Here is a 24,041-nt window from a genome sequence, read left to right as displayed (position 1 = left end):
GGAGCATTCCACACGCTGCTGCTCCACTTCCAGCAAGTTCACTTACTATGTTTAGATCAATTTTATTGTCAAAGGGCAGAACTTAATGGCTTTTGATTGCCTTGCCACAACAGTGTTTGTAACTTTGCTAATTATGCAGATTCTGCACATGGACTGTGTAAAGCCAACAGAAGCACCTCACAGACAGTCCTTCTGCTGCGTAAATCTGATTTATAGAGGCTTAGAAAAAAACCCAGCAGTCTTAGGGTGTGTTATGCAGTAGGTGAGCCCAATGGCCAGCCCGTCCTGAATCCTGGGCTCTGACGGTTGGAAGAAGACCCCCACCTTGGCAGCCACAGTTTGGGGCTCTTCTTCTGCTGTTCTCTACTGGCGGCACAAGCAGCGTGCTGGTGGAGGTGGTGGAGGTAGTGGTGGAGGTGGAGGTGGCACTGTTGGTGGTGGTAGTGGTGGAGGCGGTGGTGGTGCTGCTGCTGTTGTTGGCGGTGGTAGTGGTGGAGGTGGTGCTGTTGGTGGTGGAGGTTGTGCTGGTGGAGGTGGTGGTGGTAGTGATGGAGGTGGTGGTAGTAGTGGTGGAGGTGATGCTGTTCATGGTAGTGGTGGAGGTGGTGCTGGTGGTGGTGGGGACGTCTCTGGTTGGTGTCCCTGGAATGCCATCCACCTACCCAGCAGGAAGCATGGAGCTGTAGAGTTGTCAGTCATTGTTCACCAGGGACATCTCCTCTCTCAGGAGGAAGCGGGCTCGCTGGCTGGAAGCGAGCGGCTCTTTGGGCCTTGTACCTCTGTGATGCACCTCAACTATGTCACCTTTAATACCCTGTTTCTCTTTAGTCGAAGGAGAGCCATCGGTGAAGATTTCATTTGCACGAAGATGTCATTAAGCGGCTCTGTAAATCATGACGTGAAAACTAATAAAAATCCAATCTTTTTACAGATGCAAATACTGGCATTATGATGAAAACCTGCTCACCTCCAGCGTTGTCATTGTCTTCCATAATGAAGGATGGTCCACGCTCATGAGGACAGTCCACAGTGTCATTAAGAGAACACCAAGGAAATACTTGGCAGAAATTGTCCTCATTGACGATTTTAGCAACAAAGGTATATTTGCAATATTAACAGGCTACTCGTAGAAAAGGAAACTTCATTTGTTTTAGAAGTAGTTCTCTCTTGATTTATTACCTGCCACAGATTGCGTTGACTCGGCAAGAAAAGTAAATCGCTTCTTCGCAGCCCTTGCAGTTTTCAGGGAAGGGAAAGCTCTTTTCCGATGGTTTCACGGAGGTGCAGGCGCTGGTGTGTATTCAGCTGTGTGACAGACGGGGTTTGGGGTGAGCGCTCTTCCACAGCTGCGGAGTTTTATACAGTAGAAAGCTGGGATCAGCACTGCCTCTCAGCCCTTGTGAGAAAAAGTAGTTTTAAGAGTACTGAAGGAGTTTGAGTTAAGCCCGTTAGGAATAATTTCTTTCTTTATTCCATATTGGAATCCAAATTATTTTATTTTTTTTTTTAATACTATGATAAATATGTATCTAAGGCTAGAGAATTATTCTGATTCATTTTCACTGTCTTTTTAATTATTAACATCCTTTTTTTATATTGAACATCACGTTGATGGGGTTATTGTTTCTTATTGCGGGGAGGGGCTTTTTGGAACTTAAGCGCATTTTAATTTCTGCCTTTCTTTGAGTCCTGCCTATCAACATCTTCAGAAGTCCGGAGATTTTTCTCTTCCTTTGCAATATACGTTTGTGGTCTCGGTTTATGGTCGTGGTGTATGTGCCTATGTGTGATTCTTCTAAATCTAAACACACGCTGACTTTTTTCCTTTGGTGGCGGTATCTTCAGCGTTCCTGCAGCTGGAGGCTGAATACAGAGAAGGACTGAAAGCGCTTTGCGAGAGATAGCGGATGATTTATGTAGAGGAAATCGGTCTGGTTTTAAGCTTTAAACAAATTTCAAAACGGTGCACCAAAACTGCAGGTTCTGCAAGGTTTTACTGCAGCCCGGAGCTTTGGGTGTGCAGGACGACAGCCTCTCTCTTCTCGACAGCCAGGCCGATGGCTCTGGGGAGCCGGGGCGCGTTTGGGCTGGCCACGGGACGCAGCCCCTCCAGCCCCGACTCTGGTTTGAGCGTGGCCGGGTTGGGCAGCGGCACGGAAAGCTCTGAAACTCCCCGCTCCACCCAGCGATCTGGGCTTCTCCCACTTCCAGCCGCACGGGAGAAGCTGTTTTCTGCGGGATTACCCGCTATGAACTTCAAGCCCAACTCATCACGTAGTCAGGGTTGCCTTTTTTGAGGATAAATCACTATTAAAAATAATTATTGTACGTTAAATTTTCCAGCATACCTGTAGTTAGGTAGGTATCGTTTTCTGTTTGTTTTTACAGGGGAGGAAAAGTTACCTGTGTAGTAAATGTGACTCCATCTGGCTGAGCCTAATAAAGACACTGAACACTACGTTATAGTCCCCTGTATCCCTTTACAGCTTTGGAGAATTTGGCTTAGAGACACACACACGCTATAAAACAAAAATATCTCCTCTCCTAAGGGATATAATTTTAATAATTCAGGCAGCAGACATGTGCTGTGTTTCTCCTTTCCAGCCGGGATCCCAGCTTTCCTTAGAGCTGCTCAAGGGCCGAGTTAGCAGCAGAAAATAGCTGTGACGCTGATGCTCGCTGCAAAAACCACCCGATTTTGTTTTCACTCGTGGCTGGACTCAGTACTTGGGTTTCACGTAAGCTGTAGCTGACTCTGCGCTATGCGTATGTCATTTGTGGAATGAATTTGTCTGGCAGAACAACTCGCACTGCAGTTGTCCAATACGTGACGATTGTTAAATAGAGGCAGTATTTTTCAAGAAATTTGTTCCCAAATACAGAACCTTACTTACGCTCTCTGCTTGTGTGTGAATAGTGAACAGATAGAGCTAGCCTGGACCTACCACCCAGCAGACCCTCGTCCCTCTACTTCCCACGCTTCATTTTCCCAAGTAACTTTCTTGAATCAGAGGATTGAGCAAAAGGTGCAATTTTCTCACGTGTGAGCGGCTGGAGAACAAGCCCGGACTGGGACGGCTCTGAACACCTTGCCACAACTGCACTGTTGCGCTGCAATAATTCTTCAGACTGCTTTGGGCTATTACTGGGTAAACATAATTAACTTAATTTCAGTAATTCGAATGAAGAATGGCCGAGAGGGCAGACTCGTGCTCCACCCCTTCTCCCGGAGAGGAGCAGGAGGGAGGAGGGTGGTGCACCACAAGTGCTCCGAACCATCGCAGAGCTGCTCTTGGGGTGGATCTTGGCTTTTCCAGCCGGAAAATTGGCCGTGCTGGGGTCACAAACACAGGGTTTTCTCCTCCCCACCTGATCTCAGTCTGCACACCCCCTATCTGCTTTTCCAGCCCTTAATGAGTGTCTGACCAGCGCGGAGGGACGGAGATGCTGGGCTGGCGGGCGCTTGCTCACGGCGTGGCTGGCCTTAGGCTTACCAGCCGTGTGACGGTTGCAGGGCTTGGGAAATGTAATTTTCATTAGAATTCTTTGTATAGAGTCAGTTGGGAGCGGTCTTTTTGCTGCGCGGGGTTTTTTTCCCCCCAGTTTTTCTGGCGTTTCTTGATGGAAACGGTTTATTTTGCTGTGAGCGCTGGCTGTGGGGAGGATACGGCCGTTCTGGAAGGGCCGTGAGAATTCGTAGCACTGGATTTTCTGAAGCTCCCTGCGGTTGCAGTTGTGTGTGTAGGTCCTCAGTGACGACTGTTTAGGTACCAGCTTTATTTCGGTCGAAGCGCAGAGGTCAGGATCTGGTGGGGTGCAGCTCCCTTTGTAGCCCGTGTACCTGCAGGGAGCGACTGCGAGGGAGATCCCGGTGTCCCACCAACCTGCAAAGGCTTTTGCATTTACTGATTTTTTTCTTTATCGCTATCTATGTTTCCCACCGATGCAGCAACCCATCAGATAACCAGAGGGGAGGCGTTAATCCCTGCCGGCACTCAGCTGCACCCGCGTTCCTGGAGGCACAGAGCTGCTCTAGGGCTTCTGACACCCGTTCTCTAGTTCCCAAACCAACATCCACGAGCCGAGGGGAAAAACTGCTTTCCTGCTGCTCCTCCCTCCTCGTACTCTGCAGTGCCTCAGGGCTTTGGGAGAAAGGACATGTTTTTAAAACCCGTCAATTCGTGCGTTGACCATGCACTGAGACGTGGGAGAAGAACCTGGATGAGGAAAGAACAGACTGGTGGTTATAATATTTTGAAGGGTGAAATACACTTTTTTTTTTTTTTTTTTAAAACAAAGACCAGAATGCCGCAAGGCTGCTGACAGCTGTCGTAAATACACGCTCTAGGTGAACAAAATGCTGGCCAAACAGTGTCTCTAACTGTAAAAGTATCAGGATTTTATACACACTCCTGTCATGCGGTCTTTGTAGCATGGGGAGGAGGGCAAGGGCAGTTTCCCTGTGGGAACAGCGCTTGCCGCTGCCCCTGGCACGCTTTCAGGGAACGGGCTGCAAGGCCCCGAGACTCGCGCTGCAGAAGAGCTTCACACCCTCGGTGCCACGGGGTTTCACAGCTCCCCGCGAGCCCGGCGTGGCTGAGCGTTTGGGAACTAAAACGTTTGGCTTCGCGGGCAGGAGAGCTGGAAATAACAGCTTCAGGGTTTAAATCCTTAAAACATTCCTGACAGCCCTTCTGTAACATGTTCTTGGAATTTGCGGAATAAATAATGGTGTGGTATGAAGATTCTCTTAGTTCCACTTCAGTATGACCTCATTACTCTGATGAATTTATCCTACAAAAATTTATATCACAGCTATCCTATCGTGTATTCTGTATATCTTACGTGACACGTTGTTCTATGCAGCACGTGTGATAAAATTGCTCTTTCTCTAGTTCCGTATTTATTTATCCTTGAGGTGTTCCTAATGCACAAGGATTTACAAAAGAAAATTGTAAATGCCTGTGGGAAAGGAGAAGGGGATACATAAAACTTTTAGTTGAGAAAACTTAGTCTGTTATAAAGGTAGAGGAGGGATAATAAGAGTATTAAAAGATGGTGGTTTCAGAAGAGTATTCTTTGGGAGAATTGCTGAGTTTTCATGTTTGAAAACTCTGTTTCCAAAAAACATCATTTCCATTTCAATTATTTATAGGTAGCTTTTGCTTAAACTAGATTTTTTATTTTTTTTTTTTAATATTGTTGGCAAGAATGTAAGCCAGACTGAAACGTTAAATTGCAGCATGCTCCAGACTTGAATTATTTTCATTCGGGGTGCGGAAACGGTCGCTGCTGGGGCAGCCCCATGGCTTGGTGGTGCTGAGTGGGACGTCATTCTTCCTCGAGCAGGGACACCCTTCTCCTTCCCTGAGCGAGGACATCCTTCTCCTTCCCCTGCCACGCATCCCACCCTGTTTCTTTGGTTCCCAACGGAGGGAAACTGAGGCTGTCTGCAATCCTTCTGGGCCTTTCAGTGCAAAACCAGGTTTATTTTATTCTCAAGGAGCAGAGCCTTGAGCAGCCTTCTGCCCCGTGCGTCCTCAGCAGCAGCATCTGGGCACAGGTACCACCCAACACTGGGCTCCTTCTTTCAGCCTGTGTGCTAGGAGTGGGGTTTCCAGATCAGTTTAGCAGAGCCGTGTGCGGATAGAAATCTGTAACCACGGAAGCGTAGCCCATCGTGATTCTTAGGCGGTCACTGGTCCCTTTGCTGACCAAGTCCCTGTTCACCATGGGGTCCGTAACGTGCTCAGCAGCGCGATGCGCCACAGCTCGTTCTGCTGCTGTTCTGCCCCTCCAGTTACTCTTATTAATTTCGTCAGAAGATCAGCATAAGAGCACCCCAACCCCAGGCGGGGACAGGTCTGCATGAAGGAGGGCAATAATTTGAGTGTGGTGGGTTTCTGTCGTGGGTTTCCAGGTTTGATTGACTGACACACAAAAATGTGGGGCAGAAAGAGAGTGAAGAGAAATGTTTAACTGCAAAGTCATGCCTTCAGCTGTCCGGGCGCCATTGCCCGATGGGGAAAGACCACGTGTTGAAGGGTAGAAGCTTCTCCGCCTGGTTGGAATCCAGGCGAAGGCCTGAAAAGCCGCTCCGGTCTACTGAAGTGAGGGGGAATTGTCCACCCATGGAGTGGCCGACCACGTCCTCTGCGTCTCTTCAGATGAGCCATGGAGTCAGAGAGCTCCCAGTCTTCATCTCTCCGTCAGTGGTTGGGAGGGGGCTGCCAGCAGCTGAGATAAAGGTGCTCTTCCATGTGGAGTTGGAAGTAGAGTTGGATTTGGGTTGTGTTAAGAGCATGAAACTGTTTGTTATCAAACCTCACCCAACATCATTTTTTCTCTTTGACAGCACACTTAAAGGAGAGGCTGGATGAGTACATTAAGCAGTGGAACGGCCTTGTGAAGGTGTTTCGAAACGAGAGGAGGGAAGGTTTAATCCAAGCGAGGAGCATCGGAGCCCAGAAGGCGAAACTTGGGCAGGTAGGAGCCAGTTCACACACAAGTCTCTCTCTTCTTTTTTTCCTTTTTTGGGGGAAGAGGTGGTGGTGGTTCTATGTTCAAATCGACGTGTAGAAATGTGGTATTGTATTATTGATACTGTTTTAAGAAGAGATTAATTTTACTCATTGAAGCTTCATTTTTTTTTCTTTATAATATGAACATATTTCAATGTAAATAAGCTTAATTAAATCATTGTGATCTCGTATACAGAAATATAAATGACTTAGGTTTTTTTTCCTTTTGAAGGTTTTGGTTTACCTCGATGCCCATTGTGAGGTGGGAATTAATTGGTATGCGCCACTTATAGCTCCTATATCTAAGGACAGGTAATGTTCTCCCGTTATTTCCAGTGTCTGGCCTCTTAGGAAGAAAAAGTCTCAGTAACATTCTTCACTTTTCAAGTTATAGGCAATATGTTTTATATCTCTGTCGATATATAGCTATATCAAACTATATCAATATTTGCTGTATGATGATTTTATCATCTCCCAGTGTAAAAGCAATGTAAGGAGGAAGGAGGAAGGTGGGGTGAATAAATCTAGGACAGTTTATTTCAATAGGCGTGCTGAATATTTTGCTTGGTGTAGGTTGAATATAAGGCAACTCTTGTCTTTAGCCACAATCTGAGGGGCTGTTGTAAAAATGTTCACATCTAGCTGAATACGGAGCCTGATTAAAGCAAATAGCTGAACCAAACGGTGATTTTTGGGGAGAGGAAAAGTAGCAGGAAGTGTTTTGGTTTAAGAGAGAGTTAAAGCCCCTGGGGTCTCGGCAGTTTTGTCTTTGGCCTTGCCACAGGGTGTCCCTGGGGCCGTGCTGGAGGTGCTGGGGTGGGGGACGGGCAGAGGGGGAGCCCCGGGGGCCACGGTGCCCCCCTGGCTCTAAGGGCTGCTGAGCCCCGTGCTCCGAGCTGGGGAGGGGGGGTGTTGGGGAAACCATGTGCTGGTTTGAACTCTTTAATCCCACAGAACAACTGCTTAATCCTAAAAACTATTTGCTAACCTGACGTACTACCGGGACTTTCCTCAAGAGGGTTTTTTTTTTTTCCTGTGTGTTTTAAAGGCTGTAACTCAGCTTAAAGACTGTATTTGTCCCTGCTGCCCCCGCAGTCCCGAAAACCAGCACAGCATTAGCGTTTCTTTGCCCCCCACCCACATTCCTCCCTCTCATAGGACTTGACTTAAAAAAGATGGAAACGCTCCAAGTTTGGTCACCGGGAAGCCCATTTGGAAAATTTGGGGAGAATAACGAGATAATGTCTTTTCCTTGGTGAATATTGTATGTGATAGATCACAACGGGGAGCATATTGCAAATCAAACAGGAATAATTCTGCTGACGCCCACTGCCAGGAGAGCACCAGCAGCGTTTTGTGTCCGGAGAGGTTGGACTTGGGCAGCTGAATAGGGCAGAATAGTGAAAATCCACGTTTACACCAGTAAAAGCTTGGAGTTTGTCTTACTTGTTGACAGATGAGATCTGATATGAGCAGAAATTAGGGGAAATAATAATACTGGGGAACCCCGGCCCTCTACAGGCTCCTCTGTTGCCTCCGGCAGCGCGTTATTAGCAGGCCGATGTCAAGAAGTGCACGTAAAGGAACAACTGTTGAGAAATGAATTGATACATTAGCATTTCAGTCCTAACTTTTCTGCTTTCAGAACCTCTTAAAACAACATAAAGGCAGGACCGTCTCTTTCCTCTTCTAATGAGGCTTCATTCTTTAATAACATGTTTACAAGTGACTTCTCACATACACTGCTCTGTAAGGTGAATGATTGATGGTGTAAATTTCAGATTAGACAGATTACTCTTCTGAAATTGTATTTTGCTCTTTCTTTCCCTTCTATAAATGTTTCAGAACTACATGTACTGTACCTCTAATAGATTACATAGATGGGAATGATTATTCCATTGAGCCACAACAAGGTGGGGATGAAGATGGTTTTGCCAGAGGGGCCTGGGACTGGAGTTTGCTGTGGAAACGCATTCCGTTAAGCCACAAGGAAAAGTCCAAACGAAACCATAAAACTGAGCCTTATCGGTAAAGAGAGCTGTTTACCTACTGTGAACCGTAACGAATAATTGTCTAAACCCTCTCGTTTTTCCCTCCCCGCCTCTTTTCCCTGCGGCCGGTGCCCGCGTGCCGCCGGGTCCTTGCCCGTAACCGCGTCCTCGCTGCCACCGTGCCGCCCGGCAGAACCACATGCACCGTCCCGCTCATAGATGTCATAGAGGGACACACTTTTAAGATTGTGCCGCAAGGGGGTGGTGACGAAGACGGGTTTGCTAGAGGAGCGTGGGATTGGAGCATGCTATGGAAGAGGGTTCCCCTGACCAAGCGAGAGAAGCAAAGCAGAAAGACAAAAACTGAACCCTATCGGTAATCACTAAGTCACTTACCCCTTTCTTCTCTGCCGGGGGCCATGTTGAGCCACTAAAGCTTGCATGTGCTCCTCGCCTGAAAACCCTCCCTATTTCTAACCGCGCCAGCTGCTTCGTTTAATCCCACCCTTTGCCAGCGCTGCCTCCGTGCTCACACCACCTTGGCCGCCTTGTGCTTTCTCTCCGCTCCTGCTCTTGGGCGCTTAGAGGGGTGCGCAGGAGGGCGATTTTGTCCGGCAAAATAAAACACTCCATGCCTTGGTTCCCACGGAAAATTCTGTTTAGCTCTGATACTTCTTTAAAAGTAGCGTTGGAAACAACAGTGCTTATTTAACCGTTTGAGTCGAGATAACGAGCATGCTGCGAGTATTTATAACAGCCGGTAACGCGTAAAACCTGTAGCCTGCGGCCGTGGCTTGGTGCATGCATACAGCTCCTGGGTGACGCATGGGCGTCACAAAAATACCCCTTTGTCGTCTCTCTCCCACTTGCTTCATAATAGACCGCATCTGAGGGAGAAGCAGACGATTTAAGAGTCAGGGCTAGGTATTTTCTAAGGTCGCAGTATGCGTAGGGATTTGAATTTAATACACATCGCATAAAAAAATAAAAAGAAAAAAAAAACCCACCTTATTTTCTGGGAAAAAAGGAACCCCCACCACTGCGCTGTAACTCCAGTAACTTTCACACAAGTCCCACCTTTTTCTTTCGCGTCGGGGCGGGGGGGATGTTTTCTCCCCAGCGAGGAGAAGCTGGCTGGAGACCCCGCGCGGGAGGGAGGGTTTCTGGATGGCGTTTCAAGGCCGGGAGACTGTGGTTCTGCTGTTTTTTATTACTTTCCCCTTCACACTTAACTGATCGCGTTACTGCATTTGAAAGCAATCCTCACATCTTCAGCATCTAATGTCTTCTACTGCTCGGGTGTGCGATTCAAACATTGTAAGAGCCGCTGTCGGTAATTCCCTGTCCTCGCCCCAGCCCTTCTCTGCTAAAATGGCAACACATGCAAGGAAGTTCTGAAGCTTTGATCTGTTTTGTGTACAGTATAAATAACAGCATTTTCTGACAGGGCTGTCCACGTTGGAACTTTAATACTCGCTTAGAGGGGGATAAACTATTTCAAGCATCGCTGTTGCGTTCTGTGTTTACCAGCCAAACAGGTCTTAAAATCCTTTAAACCGTTCCCAGAAACACGGAACACATGTTCACAGAATGGTTTAAAAGATGACTTTATTTTTAATAATGCTTTCAGAGTTACAGCCCCGCTTCTAAAAAGAGACATTCCCCGCTCGGTTCCTGTCCCGGCTGCCTGCCTTTTCTCGCGGCAACGCCAGGGCAAGTAAGACCAAGTAAAAATCTGCCGCAACCCTCACTGGGTTTAAAAAGAAGACAAACAAACAAACAAACAAACAAACAAACTTCAGCGGCTTAAAGCACAGAAACAAAACTTTTCCTAATGTGAGAATTGCCCCAGGACTGAACCCTTCTTGCAGAAATACCGCGCTCACCTCCTCGTGCCCTCTAAAACAAACCACTGAGCTCTTGCGGGTTTTAAAGTGTTCTTGAACACACTCCACAGCCCCTCGGTGGCCAAGAGTGACGCTCCAGTGGCCGAGGCCCCCCCCGCTGGCCGGGGCGGTGGTGCCGAGGGTGGGCTGGGGGCTGCGGGGACATCGGGGGGAGACGGGGACAAGGGGACGTTGAGCAGTAACTGGGCGCCGGGCGATGGGAGGGCGGCTGCGCCCGTAGCCGCGGCGCCTCCGAAAAATCCCCTTTGTCGTGTCTCTCCCACTTGCTTTGTAATAGATCACAACTGAGAGAGAAGCCGGCTATTCCGGACTCTGGGCTAGGTGTTTTCTAAGGTCGCAGTTTGTGTAGGGATTTTAATTTAATACACATCACACAAAAAAAGTTAAAAGAAAAAAAAAAAACCACCACCTTATTTTTCTGGGGAAACTCCCAATAACTGTTAAAAGGAGCATCACAAAGGTAAAAATCTAACGGAAATTAGAAGAATTTCCCCATCTCTCACTGCGTTCAAGAAGGAATACCTGAAGGAACATTCAAGAAGGAATATTCCACTTGTGTTTCACCGGGCTCGCCGGAGCGATCCGGACTCGGATCCTCCTCCCTTCAGTGCTGCGCAGCATCTGAAGTCAGAAAGAATTCACTTTTTCCTTACCAGCTTTTTTTTTTTTTTTTTAAATTGGCAACTTGGTGGGGACTCCAGCTTTTACCCATTTGGGGCTTTTTTATATATATGTTTATTGATCACCAGGTGAGGACCGCTCGGTACGTGCGCTGGAAATGGCTCAGCACATCCAGCTCTCGATGTCAGCGGGAGGGAGCTACCGGGGAATCTCGGTCCGAGCCGTTCTGCAAAAACGCTCCGATCCAAACCACAGCGTCTTTTTGAGACGTTAAAACTGGTTAATTGAGGCCTGGCCTACGCGGAGGGATTTACAAAGCCGTTTTAAAAAATAAAACAAACCTAAACCAAAAGGGAAACCCTGGCGCAGCCTGATCCAGGCCCTCTTAAAAATTTCACTGAGCATAAAGGAAAGTGTCTCGTAGGGTAGGGGTAGGAAAAGAGCCAGAGGGAGGAGACAGAAAGGTGTCATTTAGCCGGAAAAACTCTATTCCTTGGTTAATAGACAGTGAGTTCCAATGTGGCAGCTCCTCAGAACGTAAAAGCCAGTCTGTTCCACCGCCTCAGCTGGTCTCGCAGCACCTTGAACGACTCTGAAGTGAGAAATGTTTTGTCACAATGAGTCTTACCTTTTCTATTTTAATAGAAACATGCGGAATGGCTATTAAATGAATTTAAAAAAAAATTAGTGAATTTTAAAAAAAAACCATAATAAAATCCGTGACTTCACTAGAAATGATACAGACATCGCTTCAGAAAATTGCTGAAAGCTGATGGCAAAGCTTCATGATTTTTCAGTGTATTGCCATTTACCTAATCTTTATTATGAAGTTACTGGTGAATTGCTTCCTTAATTCCCGCTTTCCCGCGTGCTGTTGCTCCCCGTGGCAGAAGGAGTGACGCCGTCTCCCTCTTGCAGGTCCCCGGCGATGGCTGGCGGCCTCTTCGCCATTGAGCGTGATTTCTTCTTCGAGCTGGGGCTCTACGATCCCGGCCTTCAGATCTGGGGGGGCGAAAACTTTGAAATTTCTTACAAGGTAAGGCCATAAATTGAAAGCCAGTTCCGTTTAGTAGGGCTGCTTTTCTGTAAGCGCTTCTCTCTGGGGTTCGGGCGGGTTTGCAGCCCCCCAGGTGCTGTGGCAGAGATGTTTTCCCCCTGTTTCCCTGGGGACTCTGGGCAGGGGGATCCGGGAGGTGCCTGGTGCCGAGACCTGCGTTTTTGTGAGTGGTTTGGGGTCACGCACACCTCCACATGTCTAATTTGGAAGCAGGCCGGCACATCTGATGGTGGGAACAGAGCGCTCTCGGCGTAGAACAATGTCCTTATTGCAAGCGACTCCAGCAGCAGCGCCGGGTTTGAGCAGAGATGCCTGAAAAGTAGGTAACGATGCAACAAAAAGGAATCTGGTTTCCTCCTCCCTGCCATTTTTCTGGGTGAAAACATGATCTCATCCACTTTTCAAAATTTCAAGAACACCTTTCCAAGAGAAGCCTTCGTGATGGAACCGCGAACTGCATAATTCATAACCACCGCAGGTGGTTTTATTCTCAGTGCTAGGCAGGTGCACGCCCTTCCATTAGCAGGAAGCGTAAGATGATGATCACCAGCTTCTTGTAGCTCCAGTTGTAATAACGACACGAGCGGCAGACAGCCAGAATCTGTCCCAGTTAACCAACGCAAGTGGAGACACCTCATGTCCTCGGCAGCGATCCGGATTTTGTTGGAAGCGTGTTCCGAGCGCTCCTGCTGGCAGGGATGCGGAGGAAGCTCCCAGGGCACTCGGTCCGCTCTGAATCCAGGCGCAAAAGGTGGTGACTGAGGACGTTCCTCGCCCAGGAGCTTTATCCTTCCCCACCGTGCTCGGAGCCGAGCCGTCGTTGCAATTGCGTACGGTGGTTTTGTAACTGAAGCGCCGATGACGTGGAGACCTCCAGGTTGGCTTCAGCAGGTCACACCAGGCTTCAGAAGAACTAAATAACATGCCTCAGTCTTGCGCGCCGACTCCTCGTCAGCAAATGTAACAGCCTGGCATGGCTGAGTGGGTTTTTTGATAAAACTTAAGGAAATTAATATGAGGATGCAATGAAGGAAGGAAACTATTCCGGCCACCTTTCCTGATACTAAGTTGTATTTTTAATCTGGAATTTGGGCTAATTTGGAACATCCCCAAAGTTAGCTTGAGTTTGGATTTGATGCTACATTTCAAACTTGGCAAAACTACGAGCAGCTAAATTCAGATTTAGGTATGTTTGCTTTTCCCCATAAATGGATTATCCAAGGACCTGTGGGAGGGAGGGAGTTTCAGAATGGTAGTATGTTTTAGCCATTTTTTATTCTTGGTTACTATAGTTAAAGAAAAAGCTGTTTGTACTTGGAACAATGGGTTACCAAGGACATCCTTATCTCTTACGAGTCCTTATTAAGAAAAACATAGATGTGATGGGCATCTAACCAAAACCCACCCTAGTGATGGTAGGTGAATTGCTTTAATAACATCAAAATATTATTAATTCTGTCATAATAAAAATTACCCGGTTCCAGATTGTGTGCACTCATTCATTCCTGTTGTTTTAAAATAGCAATGGGATGAGACGGCAAACTTTTTTCAAAGCTTTTTTCAAAGGTAATTTAGCTGAGTAATTTCATGGCTGAGCTGAAGATGTACCCAATACAGCCTGTCATTTCAGACACTTCTTATGTTTATGCTCGCATCTGAAATGAAAATATTTGAATGTATCACACGGTTGGTATAGTAAGAAAAAGTAGTTGACATTTCTTCCATAATTTATTAGCTATTTGTCTGTCTTAAATGCCTGTGCGTGTGTATGACTGTCTCCGCCTTTGCTTTGACTTGTAGATCTGGCAGTGTGGGGGGAAGCTGCTCTTCGTGCCCTGTTCTCGTGTTGGACACATCTATCGGCTCCAGGGCTGGCAAGGGAACCCGCCCCCCGTCTACGTGGGGTCGTCGCCTACGTTAAAGGTACTGCTTTGCTGCGGCCTTGCAGCTGCTTTTTCATTTTAGATAACAACAGTCTTCAATAAATCTATTTAAATTATCGATAGCAACAGAGAGAGCACTTCATCTAAAGCTGTTTATTGCCTAAAGCTAAGACGGTCATCGCCGCGGGAGGGAAATCTTTGTGCCAATCCCGCTGTCATCAAGAGCAGAGATTCCTGGAACCCTTCTTGCTCTTCTTGCTCCACCTCCCTCCCAGCCGGCAGAGAGACAACGCTCCTCCAAGGCTTCCTCTTGCCTATTTTAAGCTTCTTCCTGTGCAGTGTTTTGCCATTGGTAAATCGTGTTCCCAAAGACCCAATTCCTTGGAAATTCCCATCCCAGAGCCATCTTCCTAGACGTTACCTGGGACGATGGCCACCAGTGAGGTTACAGAGTGTGGCTTGAGCCAAGCTGGCAGTTGGGTCTGTTGAAAAGGGAACGTCCCAGCCCAGCTTAATGGTAGAAAACTAACCTGGCACCCGAAAGAAAATTTAAGAAGTCCTCTGTTTAGTAATGTGAATTGGTTCACATTTTGATCAAAGAAGGACTAGGGCCAGGACAAGGGAGGGCAGGAGCAATGGGAATAGCTGGGAGCAGGGACGGAGAGATGGGAGACAGGATGGCAAGTGATGGCTCCATTGCTCAGGGCGGGCAAGGGGTTCGTTTGCCTTCTCCGGAATGATAACAGACATTTCACTCTTCTGATAAGCTGATCAAAAATATTTGCTGCGTATCTAAACACCTTGGGGGATCTGCTCCTCTGCTTGCTGAATACAGCAGAACGTGCTGAGCGGTCTGAAATACGAAGTTCCTTCTCTGCATGAGGTGGGAATTCTCCCTCCCCGGGCACTCTCCGAGCTTTTCTATAGCTTTGTTCAGTTCATGCTGGATGGGGATTAAAGTAAAACTCACAATAACGTGCGCCTTTAGTCAGATCTATTGAGTGGTTTAACGCTGGGCCATTAATGCCAGGAGAAGCGCACAGCGAGGTGTGCGTCTAGAAGACGTACCGGTGCCACGGAGAGGAGAGCGTGCTCGCCAGACGAGCTTCCCATTTTCCCCTTCTCCCAGCAGCAATAAACTGCTTCACTCAGGAGGACAAAGCCTCCTCGGTGTGTTGTAGCTGACCCATTTAAAGCTTAAATTTTTCCATGCTGCGTGAACTAACGCGTAGCGTTCTCTCTGCCAAAGCTGCAGAAGGTGAACACCATCTCTGAACTGCCGTGCTGGTGCACAGCAAATGATCGCGGCGTTTTATTGAAGAGTCTTTATTTTCAAATAAATATCCTCTAAACTTAGAAAAAAAAAGACTTTGTGCTCTCCTCAAGCAAGCCAGTTTATTTTGCTGGCTTCAGTCCTAAGCCGTCACTTGCAAATAGCACACAGGTGTCTTGTGCAGTCTGCTGAAGGTGACAAACAATGACATAACAGTTTTACGCTGTCACTTTTTGAGGAGAAGTCCTTCGATTTCTGGAATGAACACGCAGTTGCGCCTCAGCCTCTTCCTCCTCTGTCCTTCTTCCTCCCAGAACTACGTCAGGGTTGTGGAGGTGTGGTGGGATGAGTACAAGGATTATTTCTACGCCAGTCGGCCGGAGACCAAAGCGCTGCCCTACGGAGACATATCCGAGCTGAAGAAATTCCGCGAAGATCACAACTGCAAAAGCTTTAAGTGGTTTATGGAAGAAATAGCGTACGATATAACCTCATATTATCCGCTACCACCTAAAAATGTGGACTGGGGAGAGGTAAGTACAGCACGTAACCTGCATTTATTTTAGGAGCTTTTTTAAAAAAAACCTGGGAATTCAGAAGGAAGTGGTTGTTGGCTGACATCGGGCTGAGGACAGGCTCTTTGGTTACGGCTGTGCGGAGGTGTGTGATACTAGCCAGAGAGCACGGAGATACAACCCTAGGGAAAAAATTCTATATTCTCTAAGAGGTGTGATTTTTTTTAATTAGCTGCATAGCTCCTTGAAGGATTGTTTTGTCTCTAGCCCTGTCTAAAGCTCTTTTCTCCATAGTTGGAATTTAGTTATTTGGGTTTTTTAAAGAAAAAATGCCAGTCCTGTGTGCGTAGGAGTATTGGCGAAGGTTGATAGGTGAAAAATGTTTTTCGGCGAGGGCCTAGAGAATGGGTGATGAAAGGCAGGTGGGGTGCACCCTGCCCGCGTCCGCTGCCTGGGATGTGCCCGCAGTGTCCCCTCCTCGGTAAAGTCCTGCTCGGCCTGGAATAAGGAGGTAGGATCCCATACCAGCCATCTCCAGCGTTAGTTGTATGTCTGGTAGTGCCTGTGACTTCGCGAAATTAAGAACATGGTCATGAATTCAGCGTTTTCCCGTGGTTGTCACCAGGCAGGTGGGGGACACCTCGCTGAACGCTGCTCTGACGTTCTCCCGCGCCTTGAGGAGCTCTTCGGGCAGGGCTCCTGCCCGCTGTCAAATTTCCTTCTTTTTGCCCTTTTCAGTTGGCTCCAGCCTTGCCCCGTCTCTCCTGGTCATTTTGCGTTTGCAGATTGTGGAAGCAGCATCAGAAAGTTACCTTGCCAGCAGAGGAGGAGCCCTGTGTCCCACCAGATTTAACAACCTCCTTTCCAAGATGTGATGGACCCATTTTTCTCACTTCACAAGAGCCTTTGTGAAGTCTGGATTTATAAGCACTTTATAAGTCCAGGTCTCTGCCGTTCCCTATGGCCAAGGAAGTGTCACTTTTAACTTGCTGAGGAATTGGCGATGCAGAGCGTGGGGATGGTGGAAGGGGCACGAATAGTCTTGCATCTGAGGGACCGGGTGAAGGATGCCACCTTTATTTCTTACCCAAAAGCTCACACAAAGCGTCGGTTCCTCCATCAGCCCGAGACCTCCTTTTGGAGCCACGGGAGGGGTTAGGCAGGGCGGTTACACATCGCTGTTCACCCAGGTGAAAGGGTCTGAAGAGAATAAAATAATAACGGCAGCTTGCGGGAAGCCATCCCTGGTAAAAGTGAGCGGCTCTGGGGCAGCAGCAGGAGAGTTGGGAGTTCAGAGACGTCTCTGAAGTTTCTCCAGCTCCTTTTCGCTGGCTGATGGTTATCCTACACCTGGGACGGTTTATCCCCACCTCTTTGCAACAGGCCACTAATGGCGTTTCCAAAGTGTCAGGAAGGAAAGTGTGGGGTTCAGCTTCCCAAACACTCCCTGGAAGTCAGGGCTAAGCTCAGACCTCCAGACGTTCTTCTGCCATCACGAGGAAGAAGGAGGCTCCGCCAAAGGAAATAGAATCATGGAATCCTAGAATTGCCTAGGTTGGAAAGGACCTTTCAGATCATCGAGTCCAACCAAATCAGTCTGGAAAGAATGTTATTTGTGTCAGGTGGTCATTGAATCACAGACCAGTTTGGGTGGGAAGGGACCTCAAAGCCCCCCCAGTGGCACCCCCTGCCCTGGGCAGGGACACCTCCCACCAGCCCAGGTTGCTCCAAGCCCCGTCCAACCTGGCCTTGAACCCCTCCAGGGATGGGGCAGCCACAGCTTCTCTGGGCACCCTGGGCCAGGGGCTCACCGCCCTCACAGCCAAGAATTTCTGCCTCACATCTCATCTCAGTCTCCTCCCCTCTTCCAGTTTGAAGCCATGACCCCTCATCCCACCACTCCATGCCCTTGCTGGCCCTTCCGAGAAGGGAGTGGGATCGCCAGCAGTTGAGGCACGCTTCCTGACAGGACTTTTGCTCTTTATCCCTGGGCCTGCGTGTGCGCCTCATCAGTTGTCTCTCGTTTCCCGTGTAATCGGGGCTGCAGACGGTGGGTTGAGCAGCCGGTCCGTGGGCTGTGCCCCGCTGGGCGCAACTTCTCTGCAGCACCTTCCTCATCCAGAGGATGAGAGCGACTTATCTGAGCTCCTGCTTAATTTGTGACGACCTGTGAGCCTGAGCATGCTTTGGTAGGAGATTGAGTAAATTAAAATACTCGGAAGTCCTACATTTCGGTGTCATTAATTTGGAGCTGAGCTTTGCAGCTCTGCCCTTACCAGTGTGCTCTAACTCACGTAAGAGCCCGCCCATTCACAGGGGCAGGTAGAAGCTCCGTCTCCCAGAATGGAGAACATCAGCATTTACCTTCCATACGCAGGTCCGTCTCGTAACCCCTCTGGCAGATGCCTGCTTCTGGTTTGAAAGATAAGTGGGAATTTCCTGAACTCCTTTTTCCTTATTTTTCCCTTGAGTCTAAGTTACGTTTCAAAATGTCTTTTCCAGATCAGAGGCTTCGAAACCGCGTACTGCATCGACAGCATGGGCCACACCAACGGCGGCTTCGTGGAGCTTGGCCCGTGCCACAGGATGGGGGGCAACCAGGTGAGGAGCCGGGGGGCCAGGCCAATGGAGAATCACTTGCTGTGGGTGGCAACGGGACAGGTTTCTGCCCAGCCCCTGTGAAAAGTCGCTTTGGTGCCAGCCGTAAAGAGGGGAGTTGGGGGTTTTCCATAAGCGCACTGACACGGGGATCTGAAAATACCATTTCAAACACGAATGGTCCAAAATTGAAGGCAGATTGGTATGTGAGGAAGCAAGGACTGTGTTTTAAAGCAAGCATGTCACGGCATTGGAACAGCCGCTGCTGAGTCAGCGTTTGTCATTTATCGTCATAATTCGTCCTTCAGCGACAGCCCCCGCTCACCTGGGTGCCCGTACTTCCCGAAGTGGACTTGCTCTAACGGAGGTGCGAAACACCTTCCCGCAGGAGCTCATCTCCCACCACGGGGGACAAGGGATCGAGTACAAATTTGTCTCCGCTTCATTTACAAACTAATTGGCAGACCATAACGGCTAGTAGATGGCTGCGGGCCGAGCGGCCGTCGTGTTCGACCCGTGTCTTCACAACCCTCCCCGCGCTGCCGCGGAAACGCGCCCTTTTCTCTTTACGTCTCCTTTTTTCGGCTGGCAAACTTCCCAGCATTTAAAGCCCTTATTTACGCTGAGGACGACTTGAACCGGGCAAGTTTTGTCACGGCAGCCATGAAATCACCTGCGGGATGATGCCTTTAAAAATTGCGTTTGGGGTCAGCTCTTCCTGGCCCTGGGAAATTTCCCTTTTATTTTGATATTTCATGAAAAACTTCCCCAAACTACTTTTTCTGTACAGGTTACCCCAAAAAAAAACCCTGTGACAATTATAAGAGGTAGCCAGGATAATCTTTTTGTGCCTGGATGCGGTAGTTTGATTTCCCCCTTGGGTGAGACGCCAGAGTTTTACTGTCGCCGCATGAACTGAGGGGCCAGGAGCAGGGACGTGCTGCCGGCCCTGCAGGGAGAGCGGATTCCGTGGCCGTCAAATCAGGCAAAGGCTTTTATCAAACGCATCCAGCAGGCTCCCGCATCCGCATCCCTGTATTTTGTGTCATTTGGGTCTGGCTGGGTGAGTTTCTTACCCTTCGAAATCCTGTTTCTTACCCTCCGAAATCTCCGTGAAGTTCGTGCCGCGGTGGTGGCAGCGCGTTACGCCGTGTAAGTAAAGAGCCCTCCCGCAGGACGGGGGTGACGCCACCAGGCAGCGTTTTCAGTGGTGCCGTTCCATTGGTATTTGCAGCGTTCCCCAAATACTCGTCGTTTTGAGTCAACTGTTAGAAAGGTGCTTTTTTTTTTTTTTTTTTCCCCCTTTTCAGCTGTTCCGAATCAACGAAGCCAACCAGCTCATGCAGTACGACCAGTGCCTGACGAAAGGGCCGGACGGGTCCAAAGTCATGATCACCCACTGCAGCCAGACCGAGTACAAGGACTGGCAGTACTTCAAGGTAAGGCACCCCAGGGAGAGCAGAAAAGAAACGACGGCTTGCATCCTGCCGGTTTTTTGCACCTTTTTTTTTATTATTATTATTAATTTTATGTGCATCTGAAAATAAAGCCCTGCGACAGGGTTAGCTGAACCGAGGAGGGCGAGTTGCTAATGGCTCGTTCCTGGAAATCCGTGCCTGCCGGGAACAGCTCCTCTAGGGAAGGATGCTTTTCCCAGCGGTCCTCGTTACCTGGGACAGTTTCTAAAAGCTTTTTGTGCCGCCACCCTCTCTGCTTCTCTGCTTTCCAGTGGGAAAATGTCATTAATGGCCGCGGTGAGAAGATTAATGAAATGCTGAGGCACGTGTAGCAGCTAGGGTCGATATTATATCGAATTTTGGGAGGTCTAAATTGCAGCGTCGCTCTGTTTAAAGACAGAAGATTCGTTTTAAGCCTACAGGGGAATGGGTAAACGTAGCGTTACTCGGCCTTTTTGTGTTGTCTTTGCCTTCTTCAGCGTTTCTTTTTCCTGTTCGTTATCCGCCCGCTAATAACGCGCTCTGTGATGAGTTCTGGGTGTGGTGCCATTACGGTGCTGTTGCAAAATCGATGAATTTTTCATAAGGGCTTGGAACGTTGGCTGATGTACGTGCACGGGCTGCTGCAGTCCCTTCAGTCGCTACATCTGCGAGTCCTCTCTTCTGCTTTTGGAAGGGTTATTTTAAAAAATGTCTACGGTTATATTTCTGTTTGTCTCTTAAAAAAATGAGGCTGAATAGTCTCAGGGTGACGTTATCCTTGGATGTGGCGACACGGCGCTTGGGTCTGTGTCTGAGGCGCTCTTCCGTGTTGGGTTTCTTCCGTCCGGCTAGCGCCCTGCGTGCGTGTCGGTTCCTGAGGGGGTGTCCGGGGTGTGTTTATCTGGCAGATGCGGGCGCTGCTGCGTGCAGCGAAATCTCTCTGTTCTCCCTGAAGCCGCCCCACTTCTCCTGCGACAGGCTGTGCCAGAGCCGGGAAAGCCCGAGCCCCACCGTGCCATTTCCCCCCAGCTCTCTGCTGCGCGTCGGCAGCCAGAGGGCTTGAAACCCGAAACTTAACAATCAATAATGTTTGTGCGCCGGTTGGGTGAGCGTGGTGCCAGTGCTGCTCGAGCAAGAGCCGAGCCTCGGTGGCCACCAGCAGAGCCTCAGGGCTTCGGTGGCCACTAGCAGAGCCCCAGGGCTTTGGTGGCCACTAGCAGAGCCCCAGGGCTTCAGTGGCCAGCAGCAGAGCCCCAGGGCTTTGATGGCCAGCAGCAGACCCCTGAGGTTTCAGTGGCCACCAGCAGAGCCTCAGGGCTTCGGTGGCCACCAGCAGACCCCTGAGGTTTCAGTGGCCACCAGCAGAGCCTCAGGGCTTCGGTGGCCACCAGCAGACCCCTGAGGTTTCAGTGGCCACCAGCAGAGCCTCAGGGCTTCGGTGGCCAGCAGCAGACCCCTGAGGTTTCGGTGGCCACCAGCAGAGCCTCAGGGCTTCGGTGGCCACCAGCAGAGCCTCAGGGCTTCGGTGGCCACCAGCAGAGCTGATAATACAAAGTCTGGGAAAGTCCAGGTTTAACAAATAATAAAACGAGTAAGAGCTGGTGTGTGCTGGGCCTCTGAAACCCGGTTTTGTAAATTGCCGTGTTACAGTTACGAAGACAAACGTTAAAAACCAGGGCAGCAGCCCGGCCCACCACATGTTCCTGCTGGTTTTGTTTTCCAGAACCTGCACAGATTTACCCACATTCCATCAGGGAAGTGCTTGGATCGCTCCGAAGTCCTCCATCAAGTGTTCATTGCCGAGTGTGACTCCGGTAAAGCATCGCAGAAATGGGAAATGAACAACATCCTGAGCGTGTAGCCAGAGGGAACCTCCCGACGGACGCGTCGCGCTTGGACGGGACTGAGAATAGCCTGGAAACTGCTGCAATTACGAACCGTACGGCCGCCGGCCGCCCGGCTGCGATGAAGGACGTAGAGGAACTGTGATTATTATTACAATAACATTATCATCCGCAGTTAATGTTTACAAAACTGCTTTACCTTAAAACTCTGTAGATGTTTACATCCTTTTGTTTTAAGATGTTGGTAAATTAACGTGCTGTTAGCTGTGTTTCCTGGGAACATGGTTAAAAGCGTTGTCGTCTTCTTTGGGATTACACTCAGGGGTCTGAAGGCAGTTTTTTTACACACACTTGAAAAGGTTGGAGTAACCAGATTTTCATAGAACTGGGTGATTATCAACCTGTTGTATATTTTTATTTAATTTTACATCTTACTAAGCACTGCCACAGGTTACTAGCCAGGGTGGCCTTCTCTCACAGTCATGCTGCTTTTTTGGAAGGTGAATTTCAACACATTTAGTGCCTCTTTCATTTCTCTCTTTCACGAGGAACGCGTGTGTCGGAAATGATAGAACGGAGGTTTCTGAGCTGTCACCGGGGGTAGGGACCGACCGCACCGCCCCCGCTAATCACTGCGTTGCTGAAGACGAATTTCTGTGGCCGGTTTGGCCGCGGCTGCGGTGCGAGGAGGGGCTCGGTGCCCGGCTGAGCGCTCGGCTGCTGCGTTTTCGTGGGAATAAGCACCCTCGCGATCCCAGCTGAGAATTTATAAGCACTAACTCGCTTGTTTAAACCATGCCTTACATGAAAATAACTTTAAAAAAAAAAAGAGGAATAAAATAAAGCTGCACAATTATGTAAAAATTAGAAAGAATCCAATGCTTTATTTATACTGTTGTTTTAAATGGAAATTAAGGGGAGGACTAAAACTTTTAATTAGGAAAAGGCAGCCAGCGCCTTAACGCATCTGCGTAACTCCCGGCAAGGGCAGCTGTCAGCGAGTTTGGGCGCCAGGTTTAGCTTTGAAAAGAGACATGGAAATCCTGAAACCCCACTTATCCGTGCTAATTTTCTTCTTATTTTTGTCATTGGAAATTTTTCCCGAGAGATTGCGGACACAGAGTACAGCCGCTTGGTGCTACAGCGTACGGAACGGAAGGTGAAGTGGTTCCCAAGGGGAGCGGGCAGGGAGGCGGAGGAGGAGCGGTTTCTCCCCGTCGCCGTCAGCGTACCCCTGTGCTAAGCGTTCTGCCTCTCACGCGTCCCACTATTAAAGACGAGGAAATAGTTGCCCGAGCTCCAGCGCAGCGTTGCGTGCAGCTTCCACTCCTGCTCGCAAGGGTCTCTGGGGCGTTTGGTGGCAGTTTGATCTTTCTAGGGCTGTCTGCGCTGATCTGGTCCCTCGGGATCTCTCCTGCCCTCTTTAACCTTCTCATCTATCCTTTCACAGCCATGAAAAGTAGGAAATAAAGGAGGGAGAAACTGGAAGGAAAAAAAAAAAGGAAAGTAAGGGTGTGCGCCGGTACTTGTTCCTTGTGTGTATGAAAACTGACTGGGTTTTTGTGTGTCGGGCAGATTAATTTAACCCTACGACTATGCATAAAGGCGGAATGGTGGCGCAGGGCTGCCGCGGGTGCGCGTTTCCAAGGGGAATTTAGTGCAATTCAGTGAAAGCTGACGCTGTACGTGGATGCGAATCCGTGTGCGCGACTGGAACCTTACGAACCACCAGATCGTACGAAGCTGTTGCTGTAATGACTTTTTCCTACTGTAGCCGGCTTGGAAAAAAAAATAATTCCCATGTTTTTGCTTTGTAAGTTGATGATAGTATCACTATGCATTTCTACATATTTTATAAATTTGATTTATGCAGATTTTGATACACTGTATGTTTCTGTAGAAATTGTATAAATCTTTAAAAAATTTATTAGGGATAAATGCGGGAAACCTATGTATATCTTACTTATGGGTTGCTTGTTTTTTAGGTGAAGTAAATAAAATGTTTGAATTTTTGGGTTTACTATACTTTTTACAGAGTAAAAGTGGATTATTATCTTTACAGAAACCCTGTATCTCTAAATCTAGACAACTGCAATGCTTCAAACTTACAAATATTAAAAGTTTTGCGTTTTATTTAGGTACCTTTTGTCATATCTGTGAGGACTCGGGGTTTTTTTCCCAGTGAAGCGAAAAATGAAATTCCCCCTGAGGGTTGCCACGCGGACACGTTTGGATTTTTGTGTCGCCTGCCCTGGTCTAATTAGGTAGATGTAATGCGCTCCTGGAAAATGAACCCGAGAGTGGTTTCTGAAGCAGACCCGGAGGTCAGGACTCGTCGGTGGCGGTGGTTTGACTGTTTTATCTTAGTCCTTGTGCGTTTCCACCGACAAAC

The 24,041-nt window shown here is 48.6% G+C and overlaps 1 protein-coding gene across 2 annotated transcripts in view; it reads left to right on the top strand.

Moving 5' to 3' along the window:
• GALNT7 (polypeptide N-acetylgalactosaminyltransferase 7) overlaps positions 1-23,674 on the top strand; it is a 71,795-nt gene extending 48,121 nt beyond the window's left edge. The window contains exons 3-12 of one of the 2 annotated variants that reach the window (XM_074588458.1): positions 932-1,098; positions 6,356-6,486; positions 6,754-6,833; positions 8,706-8,888; positions 11,959-12,076; positions 13,898-14,020; positions 15,568-15,786; positions 18,271-18,369; positions 19,677-19,805; positions 21,529-23,674. In XM_074588458.1, the coding sequence (XP_074444559.1) occupies positions 932-1,098; positions 6,356-6,486; positions 6,754-6,833; positions 8,706-8,888; positions 11,959-12,076; positions 13,898-14,020; positions 15,568-15,786; positions 18,271-18,369; positions 19,677-19,805; positions 21,529-21,666 (1,387 nt within the window). In that variant the 3' untranslated portion in view covers positions 21,667-23,674. Of the gene's footprint in view, positions 1-931; positions 1,099-6,355; positions 6,487-6,753; positions 6,834-8,366; positions 8,550-8,705; positions 8,889-11,958; positions 12,077-13,897; positions 14,021-15,567; positions 15,787-18,270; positions 18,370-19,676; positions 19,806-21,528 lie in introns of both variants that reach the window. The other variant, XM_074588459.1, reaches the window with a different exon arrangement.
• Positions 23,675-24,041: the final 367 nt, after the last annotated feature.

Source organism: Larus michahellis, chromosome 5 (assembly GCF_964199755.1).
Source record: "Larus michahellis chromosome 5, bLarMic1.1, whole genome shotgun sequence".
NCBI lineage: Eukaryota > Metazoa > Chordata > Aves > Charadriiformes > Laridae > Larus > Larus michahellis.
Note: the sequence above shows the minus strand (reverse complement) of the source record. Positions and strands in the feature narration are given on the sequence as shown.